This window comes from Sinocyclocheilus rhinocerous, unplaced genomic scaffold (assembly GCF_001515625.1).
Source record: "Sinocyclocheilus rhinocerous isolate Xijiao unplaced genomic scaffold, SAMN03320098_v1.1 scaffold1686, whole genome shotgun sequence".
NCBI lineage: Eukaryota > Metazoa > Chordata > Actinopteri > Cypriniformes > Cyprinidae > Sinocyclocheilus > Sinocyclocheilus rhinocerous.
In genome coordinates this window covers 57,015-68,256 of record NW_015658988.1, presented here as the reverse complement: position 1 = coordinate 68,256, position 11,242 = coordinate 57,015, and the positions used below count along the sequence as shown (strand labels likewise).

The window sequence follows — 11,242 nt, the reverse complement described above, 5'->3', positions numbered from 1 at the left end:
TATGGCGGGGGGTGGCCAAACTCAATCCTCTCTTTAGTGAAGACACATGAAAACACACTTGGAATTAGCAAAAAAGCACCTAAAAGGCCTTCAGACTGTGAGAAACAAGATTCTCTGGTCTGATGAACCTAAATTCTAAGCATTATGTTTGAAGGAAACCAGCTCTGCTCATCACCTGCAGAGTACCATCTCAAAAGTAAAGTGTGCTGGTAGCAGCCTCATGCTGTGGGGCTGTCTTTCAGCGGCAGGGACTGAGGGACTCATCGGAGTAGAAGAAAATCTCAATGCACCAAAATATAGAGATAGCCTTAATGAAAACCCAGTCCAGAGCATTCAGAACCTCAGACTGGGAAGAAGGTTCACCTTCCAACAGGACAATGACCCTAAGCACACAGCAAGAGTACAGGTAGCTTATAGACAACTATGTGAATGTCCTTGAGTGGCCCAGCCACAGCCTGGGATTGAACCCAATCAAATATTTCTGGAGAAACCTGAAAATGTGCATCTGCTCCCTTCCAACCTGACAGAGCCTGAGAGGTGAAGAGGTGAGGTGAAGAATGGCAGATAATTGCCAAATGCTGATGAGCAAAGCTTGTCGCATCAAACAAGAAAGACTTAAGGCTGTAAAGGTGCTTCAGCTAAATATTTAGTGAATACTTATGCAATGTACTTATTTAAGTTTTTTTATTTTTAATACATTTACGAAGTTGTGACAATTCTGTTTTTGCTTTGTCAATATGGTGTATGTAGCGTAGATTGATGTGGAAAAAAAGTCATTTAAAGCAGTTGAACATAACAAAATGTGAAAAAAAAATGAAGGCACTGTATATATATACTGTATATATATATACATATATATAGATAATTTATTTTTAACATTCTATGACTACTGTGATTTTAAGTATTCAATGTGTGTTATTACCTTTGGGAGAATACATTTTCTGTTAAATATGAATGAAATTTAGATGAAACCAAGGTTTTCTAGCACAATAAAGCTAAAGTTGCTGTCATGTTTATGGGTCATGAGTGTGATGATTCATATACAGTGGGTACGGAAAGTATTCAGACCCCCTTAAATTTAATGTCAACAATTCTGTGTTTTTCTGTCAATATGGGGTGCTGTGTGTACATTAATGAGGAAAAAAAAATAACTTAAATGATTTTAGCAAATGGCTGCAATATAACAAAGAGTGAAAAATTTAAGGGGTCTGAATACTTTCCGTACCCACTGTATTTATATGAATTTGGGTCATTTAAGTTCAGATAATGAACTATGTGAATGTTTGTGCGTGTAAATGGCCCAGAGTCTCAAAAGAGCAATTTGGATTTTGGTGTATTTCCCAAGCAACATCAAAATATCCAGTCTTTCACTACATCATTTATAATGACACAATCCTAATTTATGTCACCCACACAAGAAAGAGCAGATTCTGTTTTGGTTTTCACAGAAATCTGTTGACGAGTCCCAGGGGTTCCTTTGTCTCCATCAGTCACAGCTTTAGCTAATGTCTCTTCTCTGACTTTCTACTGCATCCAAAGCAGAGCTGGGACATTTTCTACATTAGTCAACAATAGCTGACTAACAGGGATATTAAGACAGATGCAGTTTTATAGTGAATTGTATAGACTATCGCTTGCATTTGTGAGCTAACTGTGCTACATTTAAGAAATGTTTGAAAGGTTAGTTCACCAAAAAATGAAAATTGTTACATCAGTTGCTCACCCTCATGTTGTTCCAAATCCATTACACTTTTGTTCATTTTTGAAACTCAAATGAAGATATTTTTAACAAAACCTTAGAGATTTGTCTTTTCATTGAAAGATTCATGCAAACAACACTTCTGACACTTCAAAAAGTTTCATACAGACATCTTAAAAAAAAAAAATCCATATGAATTCAGTGGTTTTATCCGAGTCTTCTGAGACACAATCAGTTTATATAATGAAGAGATTTAATTGAGGCATTTAATGTACATAAAGATTATCAAATATGGTAAACAAGCTCATACGAGTTCACTTGACTCACAAGAACCATTGAGGTTTGTGCTCACATATAACACAAGCATGTTTGAAATTCAAGTATGAATGAGATTTGTTCTCATGCGTCAAGCTAGTAATTTTGAGCTTCTTTGTTTACCATCTTTGATGTACTCCATGTAGGTGTGTTAATCAATGTTTAGATTAAAATTAAAGCTTACATTAAATCTGTTCATCGTATGAAGTTATTGTGTCTCTTTTGAAGACATGGATTAAGCCGCTGTATTCATATGAATTACTTTTACAGTGTTTTTATGAAGTTTTGGGTGAATTTGAATGTAGGGACCGAAATCCCTGCGTTACATTATAATATCTCCATTTGTGTTTAAAAGATGAACGAAAGACTTATGGACAAGAGGGTGAGTAAATGATGACAACATTTTGAGTGAACTATCAGAAACATAAAATTATTAGTTTTTTTGTAAGCCAACAGCAAAACCCATTCCACCCTTACATTTATGTATTCACATTACAGAATTTACATGCACTGCAGTGTAATTTCATTAACTTTAAGGTCAGAATTTAAATAAAGCCGGGACATCATTCTGTTGAAAAGAGTTAAAGTATGCATGTATTATTAATAAATGTACTTAAACCATCAAGAGTTCTTCAGATCTCTTTGGATCACACAAAGGTGAATAGCGAGCTGGTTTCAGATGCAGTGGGCATGTGGTGATCTATTTAACACACTGACAGCTGACACTCTGCCAGCAGCATACATCTCACTAATGTGGCCTTTGAACACATAGAGAGCCATAAAAATCATCCAGCCATTCATTACTGAAATACATTCCCTTTTGATTGGATCAGTCTCGGTTTGTCAAGAGAGGTTCACATTGTAAAAAAAGCCTCTGTTAAATGACATTTTCAAGTTGCTCTTAAACACATAAAAGTGTGATTAGAACTGAATTATATGACATATAGACAATTACATAACGACAGTCCATGAAAACTGTAGTAAAGTTGTCTTTTTCTGTTTATTGCAGCATGTTCTCCTTGCCTTCAAATTCATCCTGGCATTCGTCATTCCCGATGTTCCTAAACATATCCAAGTCAATCTAGCCAAGCTGGAGTTTGACTCCCTAGAAGCTTTTAAGAAAAGGGTGAGTACACATTTGTACATGTGCACATATCTATCGCATGCAAACAGGAAATGTGGCAGCCTATATGACAGGCCCTGTCAGGAAGTACTTCAGTGCAAATAGTCATCTGCGTATATGCCTCAGTGGGTCAACAACACATGTCTGCGTCAACATAAGTGGTGATGCGGCAACCATTATCTCTCGGCTCAGAGAGGCCAGAGCAGCATTAACATGCTTTCTGATCATTAAATGATCCAGAGAGACCTTTGTACATTGTGACATACAGAGTGTGTTCAGGTAGTGTTTGCTAATGAGGTTTAGCTATTTAGGCAGATGTTTATCACCTCGTATGCGGCATAAGAAGTAGGTCACTCACAAAGAAACACATGCTGCAGTCTGCCCAAGCACACTTAATAATGAGGGGAAAAAACAGTTTTCCTCAAAAGACAAAGGATATGTTTGGAATAAAATACTGACATACTGCTTGCCGCGAACTGCCTTTTTTTTTTTTTAATAACATTGAGACAGTATGTATTTTGCAGTGATAAATATTTCAAACAGTAGCATGCAACATTGCTGTCTTATGACCTCATTATGTTGCATGTTTAATTCAGCGAGCAGGACTCAGTTATCATCTCTGAAATAAATTTGCTTATTTGTAAATCAATTAAAAAAAGTAAATTTTTAAATAATGAGTCAATAAGGAAATATTACATTATGTTGATAAAATATGTTTATTTGCATAATCACAGTTGATACTAATTTAGATTCATCAGCTTTTATTTTTGAAGCAATATGAAAATGTTTAATAATGCATAAATGGTGAGACTTTGCTGTAATTAAAAAAAAAAAGCTATTTTTAATAAAAACATACTATAATATTATAGTAGCTGCTTGTTGATATTGTAGGTAAAAAAAAGCATGTACCATATGTCTTTAATTTGAAAACAGTGGAAACTTAAAATATAAATATTGCAGTTAAAAATAACTGTTTTATATTTTATGAAAGGAAACCCTGATAGATTTTTTTTTTTTTCAGGATTCTTTGAAGAATATAAAGTTCTAAGAATAGCATTTATTTCAAATAGATTTTTGTAACAATGTAAACGTAAATCTTTCATCAGTTTAACACACTAGTACAAACAGTATGGAAATATTCTGTTCTGAACAAAACCAAACATATCCTGAAGCCTTAAAAAGGAGCCTTAAAATTATGCCGTCATTTGTGTACATTGGTCTTTTCTCTTGTCCAGTGAAAGTCATTGGGGTCCAATGTTTATATTATGGACACAAACAGTTGGAATATTCCAAAGATCATAGAGATTTGGAATGACATGACGATGAAGGAAAATAATTTAAATTTTTGGGGAATCTATCCCTTTAAGATGTCTGTGTATATCTGTGATTTTTACTGTTATTCAAAAGTCAAGGTAGGTAGTGCCAGTGGCAGTAATTTATTGTTTATGGATATGAACCTCACCCTGCCTCATTTAGACTGAAACAGTGATTCACATTTGGAACATTCGTGATAATGAATTCAGACCACCGTCTCTCTTCTAAAAAGGAATGGGTGTGCTTTATTATCTAAAGTATTAATAATGATTCCATACAATGTCTGTCAAAGCGACAGCATCGACACGCTTTAACAGGATTCAATGGCTTTATTTCTGCAGAGACGAGCCCTCGGTCGGTAAGTCCGTTGCCATGGCTCTAGTGATATGGCACAGTTGGATTGTGAATGACAATGAGCTGGCGTGTGCTGTTGGCATCCAGCGTTATCCTTAATGTGGCCTTGTGTTTTCTCCCCTCACTAACAGCAGATAAGATGTATGCTATATGGCCCCCCTTTGCCTCTTAATGCTGTGGATTATAATATTTTCCAGTTAATTTGGGTACGTGATGAGCACTACTCTAATAGTTTTGCATTTTTATGTGTTGGTTTTAGCAAATCGCAGCACTAGTGTGCAATGGTGTAGGAACGAAAAGTAGTGGGGGGCAGATTATAAAATCAACCGGCTTATGAATATCAATTGGTTCTACCTTATTTGCTGAAAAGCAGACGTTGATAAATATGTGCAAAGGGGTTTATAATACCTGGGGAGAGCTATTCGTTTGCACTGTCATTTATCTTAATGGCAGCTGCTCGGCTGGTGCAGGACCCCCCCGAAAGTTTGTGAATTGAATTCTGCCATTTCGCTCATGTGCATTCAGTTTTTTTTTTACGGCAGTCACCTGAGCTGTAAACGCCATGTGACAAGTTAATCTTTAGCCGATGAAGACATCTAGCCTTTAAAGAGACAATTCATCGTTTACTCATCATCAAGTAGTTCCAAGACTGTATGAGTTTCTTTTTTCTGTTGATCACATATTTTGAAGAATGTTAATAACCAAACAGTTGCTGGTAGTCATTGACTTCCATAGTGTGGAAACAAAATACACTATGGAAGTCAATGGCTACCTGCAATTTTGGTTACCAACATTCTTCAAAATATATTGTTTTGTGTTCAACAGAAGAAAGAAACTTATACAGTTTTGGAATACTTGAGGGTCATTAAATGGTGACACTTTTCATTTTTGGGTGAGCTATCGCTTTAATAGCTATTATAGCTACTATCATTCTGTGAAGTGAAAGGTCAAAAAAGAAGACAAACGAAACAAAAAGCTTTTACAACATTTAGTTCATATTTATTATCTATTATAGCTTGTTTGTTTCTCAAAAGACCAAAAGTTATTGATGACTCGGCCTGTCCAATCAGTTGATCCCTAGAATGAAAATATCCCTTCTCTTATATCACTGACTAGCAACATGTACCAAATCATGGTTCAGTGCTGTGACATAAATCCTATTGGCTTTTTAAATTGAGGGGAGAAACACTTTAATATGTCCTTCCCAAATGTCTTATAAGAAATATGTCAGCACTCTCAGATCTGGAAAGTGATTATGTGGGTTTTTCGAGAGCCCTTTAAAATCAGGCATTATTAAAACATTCAATATAATGAATTGCAATTGATATGTTGCTGGGTCAGACTACTAGGCTACATTTGCAGCTGAATCTTCTTGAAGATTGTGAAGAAATATCAATTAATCTTGAACGGCGATTACTTTATAATATAAAGTTAACACTGAGATTATATGATCCATACACTATCTCGAGTAACTACAAGAAAAATAGAAAATATGATTCCGTGTTTAAAGGTAGGGTAGATGATTTCGGAGAGGCTAGCAATAGCAAGCTAGCTTTGAAATCATAAGATCCCACCCTCCTTGCAAATCATTCTCCAAAGCCATGCAAAACATATGAACGCACACAGGCAGACAAGAGGTTAATTAGCATCACAATGAGAGAAGGCGTTAGTGGAGGGTTGAATGCAACGCTTTCAAAACATTACAGTACAAAGCGCATTATATTACAATAAGAACGGCTTCCAATCTTGCTCGGTCTGCAATAGCGTAATGGAACGCCCTGATTCGATTTTTATGGTCTTACGCCTTCCACAGATGATATAAATGCATTTACCACTTAACTTAGTGATTGCTATCGGGATGTGAAGAGACTTTCAACCACCATAACAATTTTTTTTTAAACCAAATCACCTATCCTGCATTTAACCCTTGACCCTATAGAGAATGAGCAGTTAAATCCTGATTGGCATGATTGTTCGTTCATTAATACAAAACAAAAGATTTATTCAAGGAGAATGCCATGAAAACATCTTGATGGCCCCAGTTTCATGAAGACTGTGTAGTCAAGGATCATCTGTGTAGCTGTGAGAGCGTAGGTACTGAAAAGGGAAGACCATTTAACGGAATGGTCCATTTAATGGAATGAAGCACTTGGCTGACGATTTGCGATGAAGGCGGGACTCCATCAAAGTTTCATCCGTCTAACATTTCTTTTAATTTAGCAGAGAGACACGGGTCGTAAAACACATATTGATTATGTTTCAGGATGACTGAAGACGTGATGTTTCTGGGCTTCTACCCCTCCAATTCTCTCTCACAATCTTCACCTGACACCAGCTCATCCCTCTGCCTGTGCTGGCGGTGCGTCTTCACCAGAGTCTCTCCATCAGAATGATGGACGGTAGCTAATAGCTTCAGCGGCCTCGTCCGGATCTGTTAGAGTTCAAAAGTGCCGACTGCAGTTAAACGGCACATTTGGTTGGTGATATAAGACTGCAGGACCTCGGGGAGGTGCTTGGTCCAGTGGTTTGAGAGTGCTAGTGATGAGCTAGCAGCACATGACGCCATTTAGCTGTGTTTCCATGTGTTCAGCAGCTTGAGAGGGTGAAGACAGCTGTCAGGAGAAAAGCTCCCACTGCTCTAGGGCAAAGGGACTCTGAAAATAGCCGGCACTTTCAGCGGCAGTGGAAACCCCCTTTTAGTGGCCAGTGTTAGGAAAGGATCCGGGGTGAACTTCAGGAAAAGGCCAAGCTGCCAACACTATCATGGAACCATTATGGCAATTGGCGATTTTAGCCTTTCTGTTTTGCTGAATGAGACCTTTTAAAGCCGTAACAGCTGTATGAGTGGCTGATAGGAATATAAAACGAAGAAAGAAGCTGGCAGTGAGGATCAGACGTGATCGTCCTTGAAGATGAAGGGAAATGGTTGGGAACCATCTGTGTGTTAATTCACATTTTCTCACTTTAACGTCAATACTTGAGCTCGATCGAAGTGGGTTGGGTTGTAGATGGGTCGGACAAGGTCAGTGTTGCCAAATTGGGCTACTTTAACACTGTTGCCGCGGGTTGTTTTTCAGGTCCGTGGGTTGAAGTGATTCCAATAACATGATATTTATCCCCTGGAATGCGAATTTTAGCAAGGGAAACCCGCCAAAAAAACGTGTATTCAACCCCCCCGAAACACGATTTGTAACTGGGGAACCCCCGCGAAACGCGATTGGGCTAGTTTTGAGTAGCGTTTGGGCGGGTTTTCTTGTGAAAACCTGCCAACCCTGGACAAGGTGGCAGTCCAGAGATACGGTTGTCTTGAAAAGATGTTGGTGTCTACAGTTCACATCCATGGGTGATCCATAAATAGAAAGTGTTGATAAGAGCTGTTTCTCCCTTTAAAAGGCAGCTTGTATTTTGCATGCATGCTGTGTCCTGAGTTTTAATTTGCTTCTTTTAGAACTGAGAATTAATGGTTTGCTTTTTCCAACAGATGTCAATTTGTTGAATGATGGAGTCCACTTATCTTAGAACTTGGGCTGTCAGTTTATCACACTAATTTAGTGAGTAATTATAAAAATAAATAATGTGATAAAAATTAACGCAATTAATCATACCTCCTGACATTTATGTAAATACCTTATTAAGGATTTTTCCTACCTTCGGAGCAATTCAAGCTTGAATTATCACCTATTGCGAGTCTGCGTTCAGTACAGACCAGCTGATACTGCAGGCAACGAGTCACACCATACTGTACTACACTTACCACGTTAACTAGAAGGTCAGGGGTGTCCAATCCTGGTCCTGAAGGGCCAACATCCAACAGAGTTTAGTTTGTCCCAACATATCTGCCTGGGAGATTCTAGTAATCTTGCTTTTCCACTGCATGGTACGGCACGGTACGGTTCACTTTTTGAGGGTTTTCCACTGGGTACAGTACCTGGTACTTTTTTTAGTACCACCTCTGTTGGGGTTCCAAGTGAACCGTACCGTTACCAAAACGTGACGTGTAAACTCTGCTGATCACGGCTTGGCCGGAGAGAATCGTCACTACCTGCGTCACTGAACTTGCGACACAAACAGCATGTGAATAATCCCACCCACTCTAAAGCGGTACTGAACGGCAGTGGAAACGCAAACCGTGCCGTGCCGTACTGAGCCGTGCCGAGCCGTAACACGCAGTGGAAAAGCGCCATTTCATTACTTTAGCTCAGGTGTGTTTAATGGAGGTTGAAGCTAAACTCTGCAGGACAGTGGCCCACCAGGAGCAGGATTGGACACTCCTTTAGAAGTTGATCAGTTGTCACTGATCAGATTCAAATTTTGTGGTGGACACCTTGGGACATCATAGATGATCAGATGAAACTTTTTATAAAAACAAAGAGTTATGATTAAGTTTCCACTGTAAGTGGAAAAACTGTGCCACACAGGACAGGACCATTGAAAATGTTTGTTTTGGTTGCTTACATTAGACTTAAAACACTTTTTAGGGTTTTATCTTGTACTATATGGTAGGGCCCTGGGCCCCTCTGTACACTTAAAGGGGCCAAAAAGCTATAGTTGTCAGATCACATTTTGCACACTAATGGCCCAGTCTCTGACTAGTCTGAGGCTCCGGGGTACTAGCCTCTTTGGCCCGGTCCAAAATCCAGTTCTAGTGCCAAAGAATGTTGGTTGTGTGATGGACCTCGTCAGATTCAGTCTGCTTTCGCATTATTGCCTGACCACCGTCACAGGAAGTGGAACAAGCCAGCCGTCTGAGGCAATCTGTCAACTTGCTGAAGTCCATGAGAATGTGACATGTCCCATGTTAACCTTTAATGGTGTTAGGCAAAATGAAGTCAAAACTTTTAATACAGCCAACATTGCAGTGCTAGAGATGACAAACTGCATTAGTCTGCAATCAAAATCAAAATCACCTTGATGGTTTTTTCATAAATTATTAGGCTGTATAGACAATATCTTATCAATGTGATGGGACTGTACACAGCTGTTCAACCTCTAATGATTTATTGACCCTGAGTTTGCACTTGAATTTGAGTACAGTTGTAAACATGAGTGATAGTATGTTGGAATTGCAGAAGCTTCAAATCTTTTAACCCACCTCCTTCGAACATAATCAATACTGACAGGTCCCGTTAATTATCCCAGTTTGCCCATCAGGACCTTTCTTGTAATCCAGAATATTTGTTCCATTTAGTTGCATGTCAACCACCTTTGTTTGAACACCTCAGTTCTCACTTTTGTTAATGCTAATTCAGCCCGAAGGAAGCAAAGGGAGTGTCTCCTGAGATGAGTTTCCGCAAATCCAGTCTCCGTGAGCAGCCGAGGAAGATCGACTCACTATGTGAACAGATAGTGTTTTAGAGAAAGGAAATTTTAAAGAGGCAATCCTTTTTTTTAAAATTATATATGTGTATATATACATAAAATAATTGATTGGATTGAAATCCCATGCATTTATACATAATTGTGAATTACCTAACTGAGTTAATCGGATTGATGGATGCATGCTTTTAACATAATAACAAACCATTACTAAAATGCTGAGGTACCTCATTTGCTACATTTGTGTTTGTAGGTGAATCCCATTAATCATTTCAAGAACACGTGATCAAATAATAATAGTACAGTAATACTATATATACACTCTAAGAAATGCTGGGTTAAATACAACCCAGTGCTGGGTAAAATAGGGACAAACCCAGCAATTGGGCTGTTTTGACCCAGCGGTTGGGTTAAATGTTTAACCCAACCTTCTGGGTAGTAACCCAACCGCTGGGTCAAAACAGCCCAATTGCTGGGTTTGTCCCTATTTTACCCAGCACTGGGTTGTATTTAACCCAGCATTTTTTAGAGTGTACCCATTCTATTTTATTGACATTATATATTTAATTCCATTGTTTTTCTGGGGGAAAAAAAAATTATTTGGAGATTCCAGTGGAGGCCACAGTATGAGAACCGTTGTGTAGACAGACCTCTTTAATTATTGAATGAAGTTTTTCTTTCACCACATTTAAAGGGGCTCTATATTTGGTGCCTAGTAATAACCATTGTGCAGTTTTCTCATAGGAGACCAGAGCTCAGTCTCACTGAATTTATACGTATAGAATCACAGAGTCAGCAGCTCCGGCCCTATTGATCTCTCTTTTGGATTGAAAAGTTAATTGCACCTAACACTTATTCACTGAGAATGTAATTTGCTCTGGTTTGCTGCAGGCAGTGAAATTAATTGATTTAATGAAACTCAGCATAGGCCATTGTCAGGGAGTTGTGGATGCTGCAGAGAAAAAAAACATCTGTTATTGGTAGATGGGTTCATTTGGATTGTCTTTTAAAAAGATTTAGTAGCTTTCTGTAATGTTCTTTAATTGTTAAAAAGCTTTTCAAAATATAGCAGCATCCCTGCTCCCCTCCATCTCTGAAAACCCAGCGTGACTCATTTGAAA

At 38.2% G+C, this 11,242-nt stretch overlaps 1 protein-coding gene across 2 annotated transcripts in view; it reads left to right on the top strand.

The window, feature by feature from the left end:
* LOC107723075 (anoctamin-10-like) overlaps positions 1-11,242 on the top strand; it is a 39,174-nt gene that overhangs the window by 27,094 nt on the left and 838 nt on the right. For both annotated transcript variants that reach the window (XM_016531579.1, XM_016531578.1), the window contains exon 13: positions 3,024-3,140. In XM_016531579.1, coding sequence (XP_016387065.1) covers positions 3,024-3,140 — 117 coding nt within the window. The remainder of the gene's footprint in view (positions 1-3,023; positions 3,141-11,242) is intronic.